Consider the following 24,157-nt stretch of genomic DNA (forward strand, 5'->3'; position numbering starts at 1 on the left):
TTTTTATGGAAAATTAAATGTGCTTTCAAGTAGAGTAAAACATAAAAAAATTTTCCTGCATGACATTAGAATTGCACTGTGTGAAAGTTATGTTTTTTTTAGGTTTGTATAGTGTGAATGTGAGTGTGAATGTTGTATGTATATCTGTGTTGGCCCTGCGATGAGATGGCGACTTGTCCAGGGTGTACCCCGCCTTCTGCCCCAATGCAGCTGAGATAGGCTCCAGCACCCCCGCGACTTGTAATGGGACAAGCGGTAGAAAATGGATGGATGGATAATAAAATTTACAAACTTTTAGATGCAGCCATATATGCCTTATGTGCAAACCATGTCTCTGTGTACGAACACTTTATTCAATCACTTTGTGTCTTCCCAGGGCACAGTATTTTTGGAAAGGCGCAGCCCTCCACATCATTTACTGTGCCGTACACCACTAGTCACTACTCAGTGCTCAGCGTGTGTGTCTTTTCTGTATTTTTTCATCAGTTGACAAGTTTTTTAGATATTGACAATATGACCAAACACGCTAACTCAAAAGAAAACAGACCAGCATGGAAAGAAGGAGGGAATCACTGTGGAGTCATTTACTTCTGTTGCCTTCTATTTAGTTTGTTTTACCTTCTATTTAGTTATTTCATCTGTTATGTACCTTATTTGATCTTTTATATGCTTATTTTACCTTCTGTATTCCTTCGTTTACCTTTTGCTTACTTTCTACTTACCTTCTTTTACCTTTTGTTTACCTTCTTTAACTTTAAAAAAAAAAAATGTAATCTTCTTTTAAGTTTTACTTACCTATTTTACCTACGTTTATCTTCAATTTACCTTCTTTTATCATCTTTTACCGACTATTCAACTTGTTTTAACTTCTTTTATGCGGTACGGTTTTTATGAATTTTTATTAATTACACTCAAACAATTGATTGAGGCAACAGAATTGCCATTTCCCCCTCTGTTTGCCTCTTTCTCGTCAGCTCCTCCAATGGATTTTACTTTTTTAAATGTTTTTTTATTGTAGCAACATGGTCGTTAAAGTAACCTGCTCAGTGGCTAGAGTGTCCGCCCTGAGACTGGAAGGTCGTGAGTTCAAACCCCGGCCGAGTCATACCAAAGACTATAAAAATGGGACCCATTGCCTCCCTACTTGGCACTCAGCATCAAGGGTAGGAATTGGGGGTTGAATCACCAAAAATGATTCTCGAGCGTGGCCATTGGTGCTGCTCACTGCTCCCCTCACCTTCCACGGGGTGAACATGAGGATGGGTCAAATGCAGAGGATAATTTCACCACACCTAGTGTGTGTGTGTGACTATCGTTGGGACTTTAACTTGAACTTTTAAAGGACTATTGTGATTTCTGATTGTTCGCGAGGGCACCAAAGGGACTTCTGTGTGGGTGCGCGTGTTGGCAGAGCAGCACATACAGGACAGTTCAGCTGGCCATTGTTGTTGTCTAGGCTTGTTATTAAATAGAAAGTTGATCCATCACCTCCTTGCTATGTTTGTGTGATACGCAGTACTGTATAGCACTTTATATTGTGTACAAACCTTAACTAAAATATGGAATTTTGTCGAGGCTGGAACCAATTATTTCTATTTAATTTGTTTCTTATGGAGAAACTTGCTTCACTATGTGAACTCTTCGATTTACAAACACTGTTCAAAAATCAATTAAGTTCGTAAATCTTCAGTGTATCTTCACCACAGTGCACTTAAAGCAATGTTTACAATTTACTCCGACCTGCACCGTCTGTTTCCAGCACTCTCCTGACACGTGAGTCACAGAATTCCAAGAGAGGTGCTAATGAATGCCGCCGCCATAAGGAATGTGTTTGTGGCGTTCAAACTCCAGCACTGTACCTTCACGGTGAGCCTGGGGATCCTCTGACAGCTCGCCTCTCTGAGTGGGCAGTTGGCGTCTACACAGCAAGATGAGGCCAACAGCGCGGATGAGACCCCGCTAATCATAAAAATAATTGCAGTATATGAATTTCACCTGGAGGAATGAAGTTGTCCGTCTGGGTGGCAAGTCCCTGCAGAAGGACACAAAGACACGAAAATAAATATGTCTGAATCACAGAGGCATTCCCGTTCATGAGTTACTGCTCCATGTGCCCATCATTCTGTGACAATAACAGGGGTTTTCAACCTTTTTGACCCCGGGGCTCAATTTTTCCACTAAAGATGGGCCCAGGACCCACTCAAATATTATCACTCTTGATTTTAATGGTATTCAATAATTATATCCAACCTACTTACAGTTTACAACCTTGTAAAATGATACGAAAGCATGTGTTAATCACAAAGATTATTATGTATTGAACACATAAACCTTAGACTTAGGTCAGGCTGATTAGAACGATAAGTCCGAACCAAACAGACTGCATATGAAGGGACTACTGAGGAAAAATACATGTTAATACAAATATTTTGTTTTAAAATAAACTCCATTAACATTGAATTAGTTTCTTAAATAAATTGTCAATAAAATTCAACTGTAAATTAAAATACAGCTTCACCACTTTAGTCATAATTCTTGCACTTAAAAATGTCTCCATGACACTTCATTATTCTTTCTCCTACCTTTTATTTATCATCTATTATTTTACCTTCTATTTACATTCCTTATACCTTATTTGACCTTTTATTTAACTTATTTTATCTTCATTATATCTTTTACATGTTTTTTACTCTTCTTTTACCTTCCATTTACCTTCTATGGTACTTATTTTACTTTGTATTTACCTTATATTTAACTTATTGTCTCTATACTATTTACATTCTGTATTATTTATTTTACCTTTTATTTACCTTCTATTTAATTTGTTTTATATTCTATCTACCTTTTTTTACTTTCTATTTACCCTATATGTACCTTATTTTACCTTTTTATTGACTCTCTTCTACTTTTTATTTAATTATTTGACCTTATTTTACCTTCTGTTACCTGTTATTTAATTATTCTGCCTTTTATGTACCTTATTTTACCTTTCTAATTACCTTAATTTAAATTCTATTTACTTTCCTTTGCTTTCTGTTTACCTTATTTTACCTTTTAATTATCTTTTTATTTTTTTAATCCTCTTTTACCTTTTATCTACTTATTTTACCTTTATTTACCTTCAATTGAACTTTTACCTCCTTTTACCTTCTATTCAACTTTTTTTTTTACCTTCTTTTATGCGGTCCGGATTTTATTAGTTGCACTTATTGACCGATTAATCAAAGCAACAGAATGTAAAACAAAGCTTTTTTCGAATTAATGAAGCAAATTATTGATTTATTATATTAATCATTGCAGCCTTAAATAAATATATTCCATAATCATTATTACAAAATGACGCATATCCAATACCAAATGGGTTACAGTTAAAAAGGGCTGTTTGCAACTAGCCCAAAGTAAAACTGTTTTAAACTCAAAAAATAGAACAAGACCACCGGCTAGTTTAAGTTACCATAAGTGGTTTAACTGAACTTTTTTTAAGTCTATTTTTTCACAATTATTAATTATATCAAATGAAAATTGCTCGTCGGACTGAGAAATGTGTCTGGCGTTCAAGCTGTTGTCTCGTACACACGTAGACAGGGAGCGTGCACATACATAAACAGTCCAAGAGAAGAAACAACGAACAAACTGCAGCCTTGTTGTTGTATTGATAGAATGTACAATCAATGATAGTTAATGTTAAAAGCTAAACTGCTATCGTTTGCTAACAACACAAAAAGCTAAAGAATGTAAACCTGCTACATACAGGGAAGGCTGAAACGATGCGTCGACATAGTCGACGTCATCGGTTACGTAAATATGTCAACGCCGTTTTTGTGCGTCGACGCGTCGCATATTTACGTCACACTACCGTCATGGCGAAGCGCAAAGCAGACGATGCAAGCGGTGCGAGCGAGGGGGGAAAAGCATGCCAAAAGTGGTCAAAAGTGTGGGAGTATTTCAATAAACGGCCTAATAATGTTGTTGTATGCACACTGTGTCGAGCGGAAATGGCCTATCATAGCAGCACAACGGCTATGAACGAACATTTGAAAAGAAAACCATCAACCATCAACTAGTCAATCGTCCGCGCGAGCATACGTTGTCATCATTACACAAAAACATGAATGTGTCATTTGTATCTGCTAGGGGTGTAACGGTACGTGTTTTGTATTGAACCGTTTCGGTACGGGGCTTTCGGTTCGGTACGGGGGTGTACCGAACGAGTTTCTGAGCTAAAGCTAACTTTAGCTGCTAAAGTCTTAACAAGCTGCTTCGCTCCTCTGCCTCTGTCTCAGCATGCAGCATTGTCCCACCCACACAACCATCTGATTGGTACACACAAAGCATTGTCCCACCCACACAACCATCTGATTGGTACACACAAAGCATTGTCCCACCCACACAACCATCTGATTGGTACACATGAAGCATTATCAGCCAATCAGCAGTGTGTATTCAGAGCGCATGTAGTCAGCGCTTCAGCGTGGAGCAGATAGGTGTTTAGCAGGTGAGCATCAGGCAGCGGACTCTCCCCAAATGATAATAAACACCTCCCAGTCAACTACTAGTAACATCACTATGAGCCCGTTGACCTTCTAGAAATATAAACAGCAGCTCAGCTCACTCGCAGTCCTGGCTTGAGGTGAAGGCTAATTACCTCTCAGTTCCAGCCACATCGACCCCTTTTGAGCGCCTATTTTCAGCTGCTGGGAATATTGTAAACAAGAAAAGAAGCAGAGCATGTACACATGCTAACCTTTCTTCATTACAACTGTTAGTCACTCACTGGAATGAGTAGAATTGGTTATTGTGTACTGTGTTGGACTGGATGTTTATTTTGCACATTTTAAAAGCAATACTTAATGTTTACAGTGCTCCAGAATATTTAGATTGGCACTTTTTTGTATTGGATGTTTATCTTTATTTTTGCACATTTTAGCAAATAAGCAATACTTTCACTTTTGTTGAAATGTTTACACTGTTGTTACAGAATATTTCGTTTTGCACTTTTTTGTATTGGATGTTTATCTTTATTTTTGCACATTTTAAAGCAAAATAAGCAATACTTTTACTTTTGAAATGCTTATACTATTGCAGAATATTAAGATTTGCACTGGATGTTGACTTTTATATTTGCACATTAAAAAGCAAATAAGCTACTTTTAATTTTGTTAAATGTTAAAAGTTTTAAATGTTTACATTGTTACAGAATATTTAGTCATGTTGTTGTCAATGTTGACTGAGTGGCCATACTTCTTTTTTTTTGTAAATAAAAGCCATGCCTTTTGAAAAAAGGGGCCTACATTTATTTTTTCATCTTCATTTTGAATAAAAAAATAATCGGTAAAAGGAAAAATAATCTATAGATTAATCGAAAAAAATCTATAGATTAACCGATTAATCGGAAAAAAAAGAATCTATAGATTAATCGATAGAAAAATAATCGTTAGCTGCAGCCTTACATACAGGGGTAGTTTACGTCATCACGTATTAACAGCTGTAAGAGGGCGGGTTATAACGCTTAAAATTACTGAAAAGTTAGCGCTCTCAACTAGAGCTGTCCAATAATGGCTTTTTTGCAGATATCCGATATTCCGATATTGTCCAACTCTTAATTACCGATACCGATATATACAGTCGTGGCATTAACACATTATTATGCCTAATTTTGTTGTGATGCCCTGCTGTATGCATTAAACAATGTAACAAGGTTTTCCAAAATAAATCAACTCAAGTTATGGAAAAAAAATGCCAACATGGCAATGCCATATTTATTATTTTTGAAGTCACAAAGTGCATTATTTTTTTTAACATGCCTCAAAACAGCAGCTTAGAATTATGGAAATGCTCTCCCTGAGAGAGTATGAGGAGGTTGAGGTGGGCGGGGTTGAGGTGGGAGTAGCGGGGGGTGTATATTGTAGCGTCCCGGAAGTGTTAGTGCTGCAAGGGGTTCTAGGTATTTGTTCTGTTGTGTTTATGTTGTGTTACGGTGCGTATGTTCTCCCGAAATGCGTTTGTCATTCTTGTTTGGTGTGGGTTCGTTCACAATGTAGCGCATATTTGTAACAGTGTTAAAGTTGTTTATACAGCCACCCTCAGTGTGACCTGTATGGCTGTTGACCAAGTATTCACTTGTGTGTGTGAAAAGCCGTAGCTATTATATGATTGGGCCTGCAAGCAAAAGCAGTGCCTTTAAGGTTTATTGGCGCTCTGTACTTCTCCCTACGTCCGTGTACACAGCTGCGTTTTAAAAAGTCGTAAATTTTACTTTTTGAAACTGATACCGATAATTTCCGATATTACATTTTAAAGCATTTATCGGCCGATAATATCGGCAGTCTGATATTATCGGACATCTCTATTCTCAACACATCCATTTAAAGGTCGCAAACAGCCTCTTTAATTAACACATACATAAGTATCATCCATCCATCTTTTTCCGCTTATTCGAGGTCTTACAAGAATGATTGCATGATTCATCTCTGACCTACACAATGAAGTAAAAGGAAACTAGACATGTTTATAATCATATTTAAGTGACTAATACTGCACATTCTGGCTACTTTATTATACATTTGTTGGCACTCTTTTGTAAAAAATAAATAAATTAAAAAATTAAAATAAAAAAAAAAAAAAGGCCAAATGACGGTGCTGGTTTGAACGTTTGATGAAAAAATTATTGATGAACCAAATACATAACTATTGTGGGCTTTCTGATTATGGAGTGTGCCATCTACTGTGTGTCCTGGTTATCACTTTGGGAAGACTGGCATGTGTGTAGAACGCTGGATCCAAAGATGGATTGATACATGCAAGAGGGAACTGGTTTACAGTAACATCATCTTGATATGTTGATCTCATCTTTAAAAAAGGTCCAAAACCCTGAATATGGTTTTATATTAAAAACAAAAACATTTTTTTCAACCAATTTAAATCAATAATTCGTTTTTTATTAAAGATTAAAAGATTAAAGTACCAATGATTGTCACACACACACTAGATGTGGTGAAATTTGTCCTCTGCATTTGTCCCATCCCCTTGGGGAGCAGTGGGCAGCAGCGGCGCCGCGCCCGGGAATCATTTTGGTGATTTAACCCCCAACTCCAACCCTTTGTTGCTGAGTGCCAAGCAGGGATTGCATATAAACATACCAAGTGTGTGTATGTGGGGCGGTGACGTTTACGGTTGGATAGTGGCCCTTAGGAGTCTAAATTCTTGCGGAAAGCTTTGACTGACTATTATCTGTGCTGTGAACCTTTGTGGCCCAGGGTTGATTGAAGCTAAACAGCTAGCATAAAATGCTGTTAGCATATTATAATAGCAACAGTTCGCATACTCGCAAGCTGGAGACCAGTCTCCATATCCATTCATTTTAGGTTAAAATGATCCAAATGAGCTAAAATGCTAGCATAAAACATTAGCATGATAACATTAGCATGCTAACGTTTTATGCTAATGCTATCATGATAAGATAGGAAAGGTTAGCGTACTTCTAAGATGGCGCCAAGTATTAAAAAAATCGATGATTTTTAGATTCAAATGAATAAGATTAGCTAAAACACTAGCATAAAATGTACCATGCGAACATAGGAAAAGTAAGCATACTTTTAAAATAGCACCAAAAATCTAAATCAATGATTTTTAGGTTTAAACAAATAAAATTTGATTAACCTTGCTTGCTAACATAAGTGAAGTTAACATAGTTTTAAGACGGCGGAACATTTTCTGAAAGCCATAATTGTTAGGTTTAAACAAATAAAAATAGCTAAAATGCTAGCATAAAACGTTTGCATGCTATCATAGGATAAGTTAGCATACTTCTAAGATGGTGTCAAGAATCAAAAGCCATGCTTTTTAGGTTCAACTAAAAGAAAAATAACTGAAAAGTTATCATAAAATTTTAGCATGTTAACATGGTAAAAGTTAGCACACTTACAAGATGGCGGCAAGTATTAAAATCCATGGTTTTTAGGTTAAAATGAATTCACTGCTTTGCAGCATGTGAATGGGTCCATGATAATAAGTAATATTAAAAACCAAAAACAAAATCTTGTTTAGGGCCAGAAAAAGTCCAGAGCCATGGATCACAATCTACCTTCCTAAGCATCATCTGGTTCTTGAAGAGGTCGGAGAACTCCTGTTTCCTCTTGGCATCGTCTTCAACATTGTCTTCCCCTTCGTCAAACCTACGAGATGCAATGTCACACTTCAGTCCATTCAATTGTTGCATACTTCCCGTACATAAAGCTCGCTAGCTTGCCTCTCAAAGCCATATCCCTTTTTTCCTCCTTCATAAAAGTCCTGGTTGAAACCAAAGGGGCCATGGGACTCTTTGCTGTGAGCTCTGATCCCAGTGTTGAGGCTGGACACCCTCTCCAGCTGGGCCCGCACAACTTTGGGGTTGGAACAGCAGTCGCAAGCGCCTGAACAGTTGGGTGGCTTGTCCCCGAAAAACTTGGAAATGGAGGCATGGCGGCAACTGATAGGGCGACAGAGAGCATACTGGCAGGTTGTAGCAAGGTCTGTCTGACAATAACATGTGTGAACACAGGTGCAGTATTGATCTGTTAGCTGTTGTGTAACTTTTGTACACAACTACAATCACTACAGGACAGAAACATGTACAAAACACACACAAAAATGGATAGCCTTCTTTGATGTGTAAGGCGTAAATGACTGTCCACTATGTGTAAGAGCTTTTGTTTTTAATCCACTCTCTATACTATACCAGTGTTTCTTAACCATAGAGCGCCCCCTAGGGGGTGTCCAAAAAATATCTGTTTCTCAGCTGCATAAAGTTGTAATACACTTTTCCAACATTTGTGGCACTAATGACAATATCAAACAAACAGAAAAAGTCTGGAGCTAAAGTCATAGAGATGTTTCTTGAGCGCAAAAATAACGACTTAAGTGGTGAAGCTGTATTTTAATATGTACTTTAATTTTATTGGCAGTTTAGTTAAGAAACGTTCATTTTAAATTTAGTACATTTTAGCACAACATAATTTTATGTTGTGCCCAAAGACATGCACCTGGGGATAGGTTGATTGGTAACACTAAATGGTCCATAGTGTGTGAATGCGAGTGTGAATGTTGTCTGTCTATCTGTGTTGGCCCTGTGATGAGGTGGCGACTTGACCAGGGTGTACCCCGCCCGAATTCAGCTGAGATAGGCTCCAGCAACCCACGCGACCCCGAAAGAGACAAGCGGTAGAAAATGGATGGATGGATGGATAATTGTACTGTGAGTCCCTATTTACGTGTATATATATATACACACACACACATATATATATATATATATATATATATATATATATATATATATATATATATATATATATATATATATATATATATATATATATATATATATATATATATATATATATATATATATATATATATATATATATATATATATATATATATATATATATATATATATATATATATATATATATATATATATATATACACACACATATACACACACAACTGTTTTTTTAAAATTAATTATTAATATAAACTTGTCAGCTTTTTGTCATTTCATGATGCCTTTATCTCTATTTTCACATTTTGATAGTAAGAATTATTTGTTTTAATTATTTATTAATTTTTTTAAGTTATGTACATTTATATAGAGCTTGAGCAGAAATATGTCAAATAGGAATTAACTATACACAATAACACATTAACAAAATGCTGTGTCACATGAATGTTTTTTGAAGTAATACCTTTGTGACATGAAAAAACACAAGTAATGTAAAAAAAACAACCTTGTGTTTACTTTTTGATATTGAAATAAAACACAAAGCAGTTTGGCTACTGAAGATGAAGTCTAATAAACATTGTTCTTCTCTTGGTTCAGTACAACAGTTTGGCCAACAAAAATAAAGAGTGACACCTCTCACATCTAACACATAATCTTTACAGCCTGCGTTCAGTTCGATGAGATGACAAAACATTTTAGCTAGTATTGATGTTATTTGAACACTGATACAGTTTGCAGTTAAATAGAGGGGTGAACATCCCAGTCAACAAAGTAAAGACTTTATAAACAAGTTGTGACAACGTTCACGACACATCGCCTGCTGCAAAACATCAAATAGTTTTCTCCTTCGCTGTATAATTTTAGTGTGGGGACAAGTGCGTCTGTCTCCAATATTGTCCACACCTGTCTCCATCTAAACACAGCAGCGCGCTCTTAAACACACGGCGGGAAGCGAAGGGAAATTACGTTAACCCAAGCGCTTGGCTCCGTTTACTCCGAGGGGAAATCTCCTGAGCCAAGCCCGTGTCCTTAGTCCGCCATGATTATTTGTTTGTTTAGTCTTTATTTGAAGGGACAATGTACAGAAACATTAAGCTCAAAGACAGATATGTTCTGTACCAGATTATAGCTAAATAGCTAATTTCCATCTGCATTATCAAGCCAAACGACGCTAGTGCGCATGCGTCTGAATTCGTGTTGCCTAAAATGCATTAATAATTGACAGTTTTTCGGTAATTAAAAAATTAGACGGTATTACTAACCGTCTGGAAATTTATCGCAAATTATCATCGTACCGTTTACTGTTTCATTCCTCGTCCATTAACAAGTAAAAAGTCAAGGGCGGTCACGGCATGTTCTTGCCGCAAATGTTGGTAAATTTTTTAGGGCTTACGGCAAATGACGAGGGCGGTCGCGGCTTTTGCTGTGGTTAAATTTGAGCATTGCATACACATACATATATACACATATAAATATATACATACATATATAAACATATACACACATATATATATATAAATACATATATATAGTGTATATTCACACCAATCGTACACAACTATCTATTACATGTATACATGTGAAATGATAAGTAACTACAGGTACTTCAGTGAAACCTCGATATACAAACTCAAATGGTTCTTGAACAGGGTTCATAAATTAAAAAAGTTTGTATAGTGAAGCAAATTTCTCCGTAAGAAACAATGTAAAAATAAATAATGGCTACCAGCCGAGACAAAAGTCCAACACATTAGGTAACGTTTGTACACAATATAAAGTGTGATACTGAATTGTATGTGAAACAGACATAACAAGAAGGTGATTAATGAACTGTCATTACTGACAAGTAAAAACAACAACAACGACAAAGTGAACTGTCCTATATGCGCTCTTCTGCCAACACGCGCACACACACAGAAGTCTCTTTGGTGCCCTCACAAACGATTAGAAATCACAAAACCCCCTAACTTTAACAAACATATTGCTACAATAATAAACATTTGAAAAAGTAAAATCCCATTACAGTACATTGACATCCATTGAAGCAGGGGCCGTTTGTGTATATGCTCTTGGAAGAGGTGCCGCTAAACATGAGGCAGTCTTCTCCTCCGCTGTGAAATAGGTCAACTTTAGCATCTTTTTCCAGAAAAATCCGTTCTTGTTTGTCACAATTAAAAACTTGCTGTTGTATGAAGCCGGCTTTCTAAATCTCTTCAACACAAGCAAGCAAAACATGGCTGCCAGCGGGACACAAAATGAACAAAAGAAGCGTTCGTACACAGAAGCAAATTTGGCGCGATCTAAAAGTTTGCAGATAGAGGGATTTGTACACCGAGAGTCCACTGTATTCATTTCTAGCAAACTGTGCTGCAGTCTTCCTCCACGTTCCAAACTTAAACGTCTTGTTTTGATTATTCTCTCAATGAAAAAATAAAAAAACACCACACCCGTCAGATCCTGTATTGCATAACACACCCAAACAAAGGCAGCGTCTGGAGCCACTTTGACAAACATGTGGACTACCTTGCGGGAGTGAACGACGTGGCTGACTGAGCCACAAAAAAACAGAGAAAGTGTTTGCATAAAGGATGTGGAGAAAGACGAGAGAGGCACACAAGAACGACTCAGGCTAGTGAAAAGCAGAAAACATCTTTGGAAGGAGACCAACTACTGTATGTACTCTCCTCTTAACTTAAACAACCACAAATTCAACATGCTGGATTTGTTTTTTGTGAGTGTTTTTACTCACAAAATTTAATCTCGACCTGAAGAATTCTGTCCCTATGATCTCTGATCTCAGGCATAGGACCTCTGGATGATGAACTGATCACTCCAACGAGTATAACTCCTTCAGTTGGGAAATGCCATGCTGTCAACTTGTCTGCTCAGTCCTGGGTGGTCACAGTTTGGGCTAGGCTGAGTGTGTGACAACAACACACACTCACACAGGTGAGTGTTTACACACATATTCACATATTCTTTTTTTTTTTTAGTGCGAGCTGTTCGCCCTTGCTCAAAACACCTTATAACACACCTGGTCTGCCAGAGAATAAGAAGACAGAGCAGAAGGGACCATCAGTCTAGCCCAGTGTTTTTCAACCTTTTTTGAGCCAAGGCACATTTTTTTCATTGAAAAAATGCAAAGGCACACAACCAGCAGAAAACAGTAAAACATGAAACTCAGCAGCCGATATTGACAGTAAAAAGTTGTTCTGGCAATTGTTGGATATGAATTTAAACCATAACCAACCGTGCATCACTATAGCTCTCATCTCAAAAGGTCTTGTCATGACCTGTCACATCACCCCACGACTTATTTACAGTTTTTGGTGTTTTCCTGTGTGTAGTGTTTTAGTTCTTGTCTTTTGGTGGCTTTTCTGTTTTGTTGGTATTTTCCTGTAGCAGTTTCATTTCTTCCCTGAGCGCAATTCCCCGCACCTGCTTTGTTTTAGCAATCAATAATATTTCAGTTGCTTTTATCTTTCTTTGTGGATTGTTGATTGTCATGTCATGTTTGAATGTAGTTTGTGGACGCCTTCTCTGCTCCACACGCTGTAAGTCTTTGCTGTCGTCCAGCATTCTGTTTTTGTTTCCTTTGTAGCCAGTTCAGTTTTAGTTTCGTTTTGGGGAAGGCTATGCAACACCGGTCTAGCCTACTTAGTGACATTGTCGCTATATTTAGCGAGTATTCAGAGCCCTCGTTTTTCGAATAAGCGACCAGCGCCAAATCTAGTCATGAGACTTAAAGATTTTGACATGAATGTAGGTATCGTTCTTCTCAACGAGCATGGTGACAGAAGATAAGTTCATTTTGAGTTCTAAATATATATTATTTTCATGTTTTCACACACTTTTTGCGAATGTATCATAGCAAATTAGCAATCATGAAAGTTGAACCATTACATAATCTCCCATTCAAAGTTACTTTTACTGGAACTAAGGGGCCAAGCCCAACTCCTGAAAAACAACCCCACACCATAATTCCTCCTCCACCAAATTTCACACTCGGCACAATGCAGTCCGAAATGTATCGTTCTCTTGGCAAAACGTGATTCATCACTCCAGAGAACACGTCTCCACTGCTCTAGAGTCCAAGGTCGACGTGCTTTACACCACTGCATCCGACGCTTTGCATTAGACTTGGTGATGTATGGCTTAGATGCAGCTGCTCGGCCATGGAAACCCATTCCATGAAGCTCTCTGCGTACTGTACGTGGGCTAAATGGAGGGTCACATGAAGTTTGGAGCTCTGTAGCAACTGACTGTGCAGAAAGTCTTTGCACTATGCGCTTCAGCATCTGCTGACCCCTCTCTGTCAGTTTACATGGCCTACCACTTAGTGGCTGAGTTGCTGTTGTTCCCAAACTCTTCCATTTTCTTATAATAAAGCCGACAGTTGACTTTGGAATATTTAGGAGCGAGGAAATGGTAAAGGAATGGCTAAATCAGGTTACAATTAAGGTTTTAAAATGGCCTTCCCAAAGTCCTGACTTAAACGTGTGGATAATGCTGAAGAAACAAGTCCATGTCAGAAAACCAACCAATTTAGCTGAACTGCACCAATTTCGTCAAGAGGAGTGGTCAAAAATTCAAGCAGAGGCTTGCCAGAAGCTTGTGGATGGCTACCAAAAGCGCCTTATTGCAGTGAGACTTTCCAAGGGGCATGTAACCAAATATTAACATTGCTGTATGTATACTTTCGACCCAGCAGATTTGCTCACATTTCCAGTAGACCCATAATAAATTCATAAAAGAACCAAACTTCATGAATGTTTTTTGTGACAAACAAGTATGTGCTCCAATCACTCTATCACAAATAAATAAGAGTTGTAGAAATGATTGGAAACTCAAGACAGCCATGACATTATGTTCTTTACAAGTGTAAGTAAACTTTTGACCACAACTGTATCTTTAAAACTGACATGAACAAGTCAGTCAAGTCAGGAGAGTTCACTCTATATGGCAGCATTCCAACCACAACTCCTTAATAAAAACAAATGCCTTCATGTCTCTATCAGACAAGTTAATATCCTGCCCTGCTCTCTCACAACCAACCTCTGGCTTTGACTACAAAAAAAAGTATGGCAGTTGTCCTTGTTGCCTCATAAGGATGGACCCCAAAGACCAAGCAGTGAGTCTCCTAAACAAGATTTGGGCCAAGCTGCAGAGTCTGCCAAACTCCAGCCCCATCGAGCTGGGAGCTTTCCTCATCCTCTTGACATTCATCGGTGAGTCTCCTCTCTTGGTTGTGACTAACAATCCCGATTTTATTTACTGTGATTGTTTATTTGCTGTCTTCAGCGGTGTTCCTTATCATGATGGTGGTGGCTTGTGCGTGCTGCTGCTGCTGCCGGAAAGCCAGACGAAAGGGAGCGGACATTTAAAGGCATTTGAACTACGTGCCAAAATGTTAAACAGGTTTTTTCCCCAAGGCTGCCAAGTGTCAGGATGAGAACTTGTGCGAGGAGTCAGGCTCATAAGTGGGTGTGTCCAGCCCTCCAAAACAAAGCAACTGTCACTAACAAGGATGTCCTGCTTACTGCTAAACACCCAGATTTTCAGGAATATCGGCAGTCTTTGGAGAGCTCATGTACAATAACACCGTTCTTGACCAGAGGACCAGACACCAATCCAATTTCAAAGGGGAACTACCCTTTTTTTTCCGTTTGCAATCCTTATGTAAGAAAACAACACGTATGTTCAAAGTTCCCTCTAAGGTGCGCGCCTGCCCAATCTGAACTGTAAACAAAATAAACACATAGCTATTTGTTCTGTAGGGTTTTGCAAAGCAACTGTAAGTGGCCATAACAGAAAAAACAATGTTTGTCAACACTGTTAGGTTTTTGTCAAAACGCTTTAAGGAGGACAGGGATCTAGTTGATCACTTTATTACTTCTGTCTAGCTCGGGGGTCAGCAACCAGCGGCTCTAGAGCCACATGCGGTTAGAGTGTCCGCCCTTAGATCGGTAGGTCGTGAGTTCAAACCCCGGCCGAGTCATACCAAACTCTATAAAAATGGGACCCATTACCTCCCTGCTTGGCCCTCAGCATCAAGGGTTGGAATTGGGGGTTAAATCACCAAAATGATTCCCCAGCGCTGCCACGGCTGCTGCTCACTGCTCCCCTCACCTCCCAGTGGGTGGAACAAGGGGATCGGTCAAATGCAGAGGATAATTTGACCACACCTAGTGTGTGTGTGACTATCAGTGGTACTTTAACTTTTTTTTAGCTCTGACCTAGTGGCTCCCAGAAGGTTCTTCAAAAAATGCATACACATTTTTGTTTTAATATGGTTTCTTTAGAAGGGCAAACATGACACAAACCTTCCTAACTGTTAGAAACCCCACTGTTTATATTACACATGCTTTACTGATGAGAGTATTTGGCGAGCGCCGTTTTGTCCTAAATTCAGCGGTCTCTCAACTTGCCGTAGTTTGATTACAGTACAACTTTCTACGACACTGCCACAGAAAGACGTGTTTTATGCCACTCCTTCTTTGTCTCATTTTGTCCACCAAACTTTTTATGCTTTGCATGAATGCACAAAGGTGAGCTTCGTTGACGTTATTGACTTGTGTGGAGTGCTAATCAGGCATATTTGGTCACTGCATGATTGCAAGCTAATCGATGCTAACGTGCTATCTAGACCAGTGGTCCCCAACCACCGGTCCGGGGACCTGTACCGGTCCGTGACACATTTGCTACCAGACAGCAGAGAAAAATTTAATAATTTATAAACGACTGCATTTTCTCTGACTTAACTTTCGCCTGTTCCACGAGACACATCAATAAGCTTGTTTATAGAAACTCATCATAGGAATTTTACATTTGTTATATTTTTTATAACTTTGTGACATTATACAATGCACATTAATGAGCATATACAATATAAATGTGACAGATTGTCGCCAAAGGCTGATTTCCATCTGCATCTCATTGCAAAGAAACAAACCCAGGGCTCCCACTAACTTAGCGTTATAGTGAGTTGTATTTTTCATGCTCTTATTTTTGCTGTATTTATCTGGCACAAGTGTAAAGCCGGTCCCTGAAAGTAATGCCTACATTAAACTGGTCTGTGGTTCAAAAAAGGTTGGGGACCACTGATCTAGACTAGCTGTATGTACATATTGCATCATCATGCCACGTTTGTAAGTATATTTTAGCTCATTTAATTTCCTTTACTTATGTCCTCTGTGTATTTAATTTATATTTGCATGTCTCATGACAACAAATAGGCTCCAGCACCCCCCGCGACCCCAAAAAGGACAAGCGGTAGAAAATGGATGGATGGATGTCTCATGACACATTATCTGTATGTAATATTGGCTGCATTTCTGATAGTTGTTTGTGTGCCATGTTGTTCCAGACCACAGCAAACATTACCCAAGTTGCAAAGATTGTAATAAACCCATTAGAAGAAGACAGCCTGCCGTTTCCTTTATCTTGGACACACACATCTATACTTTAGGACATTCTATGCAAGGAGCCATCTCACCCTCTGAGAAGCCTCTGTTTTACTAATGTTTTCCAATGTTGTAAAAATGTGTAGATTACAGTCAACATTTTTGTCAACGCAGATTTGCGTCAGCCTGTGACACAGTCATTTTGATAGTAGGCTAATATAGACACTTACATCATGTGTTGCCTTCATTATAAGACTTATACAAGACAGATCCAGATGGATTTTTTTTAAAATTTTTGGTCCAATATGGCTCTTTCAACATTTTGGGTTGCCGACCCCTGGTCTAGCTAAACCGGCCATTGTCTGCCGTACAAACCAGGCCAAAATCTGTCATATCAACAGCAGCCGCTCTCTCTCTCTCTCTCACTTGCAACAACACACACACTCATGGCTTTTAGCCAGTGATATGTTTACAGCCACATAATGGGTTATACTTGTATAGCGCTTTTCTACCTTCAAGGTACTCAAAGCGCTTTGACAGTATTTCCACATTCACCCATTCACACACATTCACACACTGATGGCGGGAGCTGTCATGCAAGGCGCTAACCAGCACCCATCAGGAGCAAGGGTGAAGTGTCTTGCCCAAGGACACAACGGACATGACTAGGATGGTAGAAGGTGGGGATTGAACCCCAGTAACCAGCAACCCTCCGATTGCTGGCACGGCCACTCACCAACTTCGCCACGCCGTCCCCACATAAAAAGTTGAACAACTCCAACACCACACAAAGTGTAAATGCCAGGTGGTTACATTATGACTCGTCAATCAGAAGTGTGCTTATTCTTTTAAGAATGTTAATTTATGGATATTAATTATGATATGTTGTTACTATAGATTACAGAAGTGCTAATAAAAAGATGAGGAATGTACACTTTATCCCATGCTTACATCTCAATGTGCAATATGTGAATGCTTTAGAGCATGGGTGTCAAACTCTGGCCTGCGGGCCAAATTTGGCCCACCGTGTAATTTCATTTGGCCCTTGAGGCAATATCAAATTAACATTAGAGCTGGCCCGCCGGTATTATACAGTGGTGGTGCCGCTGTAACACCGCATTCACCGCTAATACTCATACTTGCCAACCCTCCAGATTTTCAGTGCCCCTCTCGAAAGTCTCCCGGGGCAACCATTCTCCCGAATTTCTCCCAATTTCCACCCGGACAAAAATATTTAGGCAGTGCCTTAAATGCACTGCCTTTAGCGTCCTCTACAATCTGTCGTCACGTCTGCTTTCCCTCCATACAAACAGTGTGCCGGCCCCTGTCACATGATATATGGGGCTTCTACACACACATAAGTGAATGCAAAGCATACTTGATCAACAGCCATACAGGTCACACTGAGGGTGAACGTATAAACAACTTTAACACTGTTACAAATATGCGCCACACTGAACCCACACCAAACAAGAATGACAAACACATTTCGGGAGAACATCCGCACCGTAACACAACATAAACACAACAGAACAAATACCCAGAACCCCTTGCAGCACTAACTCTTCCGGGACGCTACAATATACAACCCCGCTACCACCAAACCCCGCCCACCTGAGCCCCGACATTAATGAACTAGCATCCCAGAAAAGATGCCAGGTATCTGGCTTGGGCACATCAGATTAGATCAGTGTGTTGCAAACTGAGCAGTAAAAAGGCCTGAATGGTTGATTTATTCATTGTTATTTTATTTTCAAATTTATTAGCCTGTGGAAAAAGTTAATGTTGATATTTACCTCAGAAGGCTGCAAATAAAAAAGAGGCATTACATTTTTTATTTAAATTGTATTTAATATACCATTGATGTTTTTCGTTTGTTTTTTTGAAAGCTGATTTTGCACTATTAAGTTATATAAGCGTTGCTTGTTCCATATTCAGTGTTAAAGCAAATCGGTGTAGCAAACTGAGCAATAATTAACATTTTATTCATGCACTTTCTCTTGCTACTTCAAGGCTTGAATGTTTGATTCATACATTATTGTTATTTTATTTTCAAATTTATTATTAGCCTGAGGAAAAAGTTTATTTTGATATTTACCTCAGAAGGCTGCAAATAGAAATATTTAAATTTTATTTGATATGCCATTGATATTTTTGAATTATTATTATTATTATTTGAAACTGGATTTTGCATGTCACAATAAAGTTATATAAGCCTTGCTTGTTCAATATTTAATGCAAAACTTGTTTGGGTCCCTATTAAAAGGTTAATTTGTTCAACTTTGGCCCGCAGCTTTGTTCAGTTTTAAATTTTGGCCCACTCTGTATTTGAGTTTGACACCCCTGCTTTAGAGGGAACTAAATGTGATCTGTGAAAGGGGTACAAATTATTTCCAAAGTAGGACTCCCACCCCCACCCAGACATACAATAATACACCGCTTATTTAAAACATTTTTTTTGTTATTTTCACTGTAAGTGGGCCAAATCACTTATACTAGAACATTATCTCAATAATATAATCATAAGACAGCCTATTATGATGTCAGTTTTCGGACAGGTGTGTTGCTGGTATGACAACAGTGTGCACGACTGATTTTGCTCACATGTGTTCCACTGAATACTCAGGGAGTTTTTGCGTTTGCTCAGAAAAATTAGAGGGAACATTGCATATGCACTCCAGGTCGTAAAATGGCTAACAATGCAGCTAATGGAAGTACATTATTCCACCAATAAAGCCATCCAAAACATCCAACAATATTATATTTACATCTCCATCCATCCATCTTCTATCGCTTGTCCCTCTTGTGACCTGAGTATTAACCAAGTATACGCGATTTAGTTATTATAAGCATTGATTTCCGTTTCCATAGCAACGCACTTCAGACTTCTGGCAACAAATGTGTGTTCCTACTTCCGAAAACAAACGCGAGAGTTTTCCAATCATGGCAAAATTGGTGACAGACAACAAAGAGGACTATTTTAGGACAAATGAGATTCACAACCTTATCTTTTTGAAGCTGAATATACGGAGGATGAACTACTGCTTCTAGAAGCGAGCACGAAGGAAGGGTGAGACGTTGGAGCAGACGGAAGTGAGGTGAAAGTGACTTTGACACTATAAATGTAGAATTTGAAGCCAAGCTTTTTCGACATAAATTGAGTGCTTACCCAAATAAACTGGAAAAAACGTCCCCGGCCAGCCGCACCAAACAGACATCTGTCCATCGAGTGAGTCACTTTAATACTAACATGCATGATGCAGCACGTCATGCGTGTTAGTACAACTACAGTAAATACGCTGTTTGGCTAGCTGTGTACAAACAAACCATGAAATAATACTTTAAAGATACTGTAATATGATTGTTCATGTTTTTCAGTCAGTACAGATTGGTGTCTTATCGCAGTGTTGTGCATTACAAAAGTCAGACACATTTTGTGTTGACGTAGAAACTAGCTTATCTCTTACCGTGGTTAGTACCTAAGCATGCCGATGTGTTACTACGCTAGAAAAAGAGTTCCTCAGTGTTCGCTCTTACAATAACAATGTTGCTACAGTGTGGTTATTATACAGGTTACAGAACATAAATGAAGTATTGTTGACTGTTTTTGAATGTATTTTTAAAGTGATTTAGAGGTAGAATTGATTGCTCCCATTAGCTGCATTGCTAGCCACCAAGAACGTGACGATTAGTACATGTTAGAATGCAAAAAAAACAAAAAAGCTTTTGTCTTCCATAATGATTGTGAAGAATAGGCAAATTTCCCCCCAAAAAATTCAGTTCCCCTTTAACACTAGTAATACAATCTTGTAGATTTGTTTTTTTTAATGTGTTTTGCAATGTTTTTAAACTGTTTCGTATTATGTTTTGTGGGGACCGCAGTAATATGTAAAATAATCTGCAGATATGTACGTTTTGAAATTATTTACACAGAAATATTTTGTAAATGTTTTATTTACATACCTTAATAGTTTCCAAACGGTGTCTGTAACACGGCAGTAAAACGGCTGTTCAAACAAAACAGAATTCATCGTCATGGACCCACTAGCTGAGGAAGCTAGCTCTTTAATCAGCTAAACAGACTTAACTCCACGATGACGTTTTGGTGAATTTACTGAGAAATTTGAGAAACTGGAATAATACAAAAAGAATGCCATTGTAAGTTAATAATACTAACAGAGACACTTGTAAATATGTTAGCATATTAGCTAATGCTAATGCTGGTAGCGTCATTACATTACAATAGCATGTACAAATATGCATGAAAACACTCCTACAGACTTCACACATGGGAAGTCTTCATACGAGTAAAAACGTTATGGATGGCCAGATGATTGAACGTTACTCTACTTCCTGTTGAAAGCACTGCCGGTAAATAGAAGGACACTGCAGCACCTGCAGTGAGTGAATTCATCCAAAAGATGGCGCAATAGCACAAACAATAAAACACCCTCTCAGTGTTTTTGCTTGTTTTGTCTTTTTTAATTATTTTTATTATGGATGTCAGTGAAGAAAAATCCTTCAATAAGCAGCTCTGTCTTATAAGCCGCAGGATTCAAAGTGTAGGAAAAAAGTAGCGGCTTATAGTCTAGAATTTAGGGTATATATACAGTATATAAAACGATGGAGGAGTTTGGATGTGTTTTTAGAGTGCTTTATAGGCAGAATAGAGCAACTCTCATTGACTTCATTGTTAGCTGACATTTGCTAACATTATTTACGAGTTAGAATGTATTAATAAAAAAACATTTGTGTTTTTGTCTTACATATGGATTGTGAATGATAGGTAAGATTAAAACAAAGTATAGTTACCCTTTAAATATTTAGGAAAATAGATTATGAGAATGTGATTTGAATCAAAACAGCGCTTTTATTGCAGAACAGTAAATGTTTTACTGCCGGTCGTTTAAAGAATTAAGTTTATTGCAGTTACATGTTGGCTATCATCCTGAAACCACAACGTTCTGCTATACATGCAACAAGTCATTAGTGGCTAGGTGTGCCATCTGCTTGACACGTAAAGTGCATTATTGTATTTGTCATGCTGTCTTTAAAACAATAAACAAGAGGATACATTTTTGTGTGTGTGATTCATTCACTTACCTCTCCTGCTCGCAAAAGGACACCATGGCTTCAAGGTCTTTAATGGCTGATTTGTCGCATTCTTTTGCAGAGTTGCGCTTTTCCTGCAAGCAAAAGACAGGGACACCTTTTAAATTATGCTGAGCTGAAGATGCACTAGAGCAGAGGTCCTCAACAGGGCGTTCGTTCGTGACCCCTAGGGGGTCCACGCAGGTACTGCAGGGGTGGGGTTTTTTAATAATCCCCCTGCAATTCACAATTGTAAAGACAAAAAAATACTAGGAGTGTTTAAATAAAAAATAAAAAATCGATCAACATCCAAATCGTAATTCATAATTTTTGTGAATCCATTTAGAAAAGAAAAAAAATATCTGACTTTTTTTGGTTTAAGAATCAATTTTTTATACTGATATTTTTATTTTTACTTTGCTACGATTTTGTTTTTGTTTTTTAGTATTGCATGTACTATATTTGTTTGCCTTCTCAATGGTAAATTAAAAAGTAAAAGTACTGTAAAGCTGGAATTGGGTTGGAGTTGCTCTATTGTCTTATATTAGATCTATTTAGCTCCTATGTGTCAAAGTCAAGGCCCGCGGGCCGGACAATGAATTATCTTTGGCCCCTGGGATGATATTTTATTAGTATTAGAACAGGCCCGCAGGCCACAGCCGCCTGCTGCTGTTTTGCACGCACTAATACTCCATCAGTGATGGTGCTAGGAATTTTCAAAATGGGGTCCCAGGGACCGCATCAAGTCATAAAAATGGGGCCCCACAGTAAATTTTTGGGGTCCCACTTTTTTGTAACCGTTTTGAAAACAAATGATAAATGTATGCATTATCCTGTTATATCTCACATTCTATATTGTGTTTTGGAAAAAGGTTGTCATAAACTTTACTTGATTCATTAAAAATAAAAAATAAAAATAATTTTAAAAAATGATGCATATTCAATTTATTCAGTTGTAAACATTTTCACTTTCTTCTTTCTTTCATGGATCTAAACTTTACCACTGCCGGTATTTTTTTGGTATATTTTTATTATAATATTTTCAGAATGTGTTTTTTCTATTTTTGGCCAAAGTAAGACAAAGAAAACAATCTGAAGTTGTCTTTATTTTTTTGTTTTAATGCCATGATTTAATAGCCCGGCCCACGTGTACACAGATTTTCCTTCATGTGGCCCCTGAGCTAAAATGAGTTTGACACCCCTGATTTAGATTTTTGTAAATAACGTTTTTTTAAAATAGATTTTTAAAAAGGCATTTTTTAGGCCAATACTGCACATGTACTGTAAGTCATACGTCAGCGGCCCAAAGGGGCTTTTGAATTTTTTTCATAATAATTTATATATATATATATAGTAAAAAAACATGTGACTTTTTCTTGAATTTGAAAAAGAAAAAAATAAATTATTTTTCACTAAAGAAGGGTTCGGTGAATGCGCATATGAAACTGGTGGGGTTCGGTACCTCCAACAAGGTTAAGAACCACTGTGCTAGAGGCATTGAGTGCCACTGTATTAAATGACATTGAAACTAACTTGTAAAATTCTAAGTTTGTTGGCATTATTCGCCATGAAAGTGTAGATGTGGCGGTTTTTAAACGACTGATGATCTACATATAGGTGAGAATAATCAATTCAATTTCTCATATGCATGTATGCCCTGGCACACAGCTATCATCATTTCATGACCGAAGCAAAAAACTTTTTACACTTTTATACTGAAGTAAATCCACCTACAAATTATTTAATAAAAATATAGAAAAAACTACCGGCAGCGGTAAAGTTTAGATACATGAAGGAAAGAAGAAAGTGAATGAATGTTTATAATTGAATATATCTACATATGCATACCAAATTAATTGTATTGTATTTTTTTTTTTAATGAATTAAGTAACGTTTATTACCACCTTTTTCCAAAACACAATACAGAATGTGAGATATAACAGGATAATTTATAATTTGTTTTCAAAACGGTTACAAAAAAGTGGGACCCTAAAAATGTACTGTGGGACCTCATTTTTATGACTTGATGGGGTCCCTGGGACCCCATTTTGAAAATTCCCAGTGCCAACACTGGACACATAAAGGCGCACACAGCTGGTTGGCTGGTGCCAATTATTACCACAGTCAAAACTGCCCACATGGTGGAAACTAATGCAAGTGAAAATTTAAATGACTGAATTTTGTGTTTTATCTTTAATAGTGTGTGTTTTACCTGCTATATGTCTTATCTGTCTACTATTAGACATGGTATTGTTTTTAGTATTTACTGTTTGTATTTGTCCTAAAGCACAGACCAAGAACGGCAACTATAATCTATGAAGCATTTAATAAAATGTCAATCCAACTTTTTATTCTCATCTAACCTAATCCAAGATTATGGCAGGCTAAATGTAATATGTAC

The 24,157-nt window shown here is 37.8% G+C and overlaps 1 protein-coding gene and 1 long non-coding RNA gene across 2 annotated transcripts in view; one reads left to right on the top strand and one right to left on the bottom strand.

The window, feature by feature from the left end:
- Positions 1-24,157, bottom strand: part of LOC133652083 (ATP-dependent DNA helicase Q5-like) — a 61,455-nt gene that overhangs the window by 19,653 nt on the left and 17,645 nt on the right. Inside the window, exons 7-11 of the mRNA XM_062050459.1 lie at positions 21,769-21,851; positions 8,249-8,467; positions 8,084-8,174; positions 1,996-2,032; positions 1,860-1,918 (exon numbers count right to left, since the gene is read on the bottom strand). Coding sequence (XP_061906443.1) covers positions 1,860-1,918; positions 1,996-2,032; positions 8,084-8,174; positions 8,249-8,467; positions 21,769-21,851 — 489 coding nt within the window. The remainder of the gene's footprint in view (positions 1-1,859; positions 1,919-1,995; positions 2,033-8,083; positions 8,175-8,248; positions 8,468-21,768; positions 21,852-24,157) is intronic.
- On the top strand, positions 12,078-16,850 carry LOC133651500 (uncharacterized). The gene is made up of 3 exons (XR_009826423.1): positions 12,078-12,211; positions 14,372-14,490; positions 14,564-16,850. It is a non-coding gene; the product is annotated as an uncharacterized LOC133651500 (long non-coding RNA).

Source organism: Entelurus aequoreus, linkage group LG06 (assembly GCF_033978785.1).
Source record: "Entelurus aequoreus isolate RoL-2023_Sb linkage group LG06, RoL_Eaeq_v1.1, whole genome shotgun sequence".
Classification (NCBI taxonomy): domain Eukaryota; kingdom Metazoa; phylum Chordata; class Actinopteri; order Syngnathiformes; family Syngnathidae; genus Entelurus; species Entelurus aequoreus.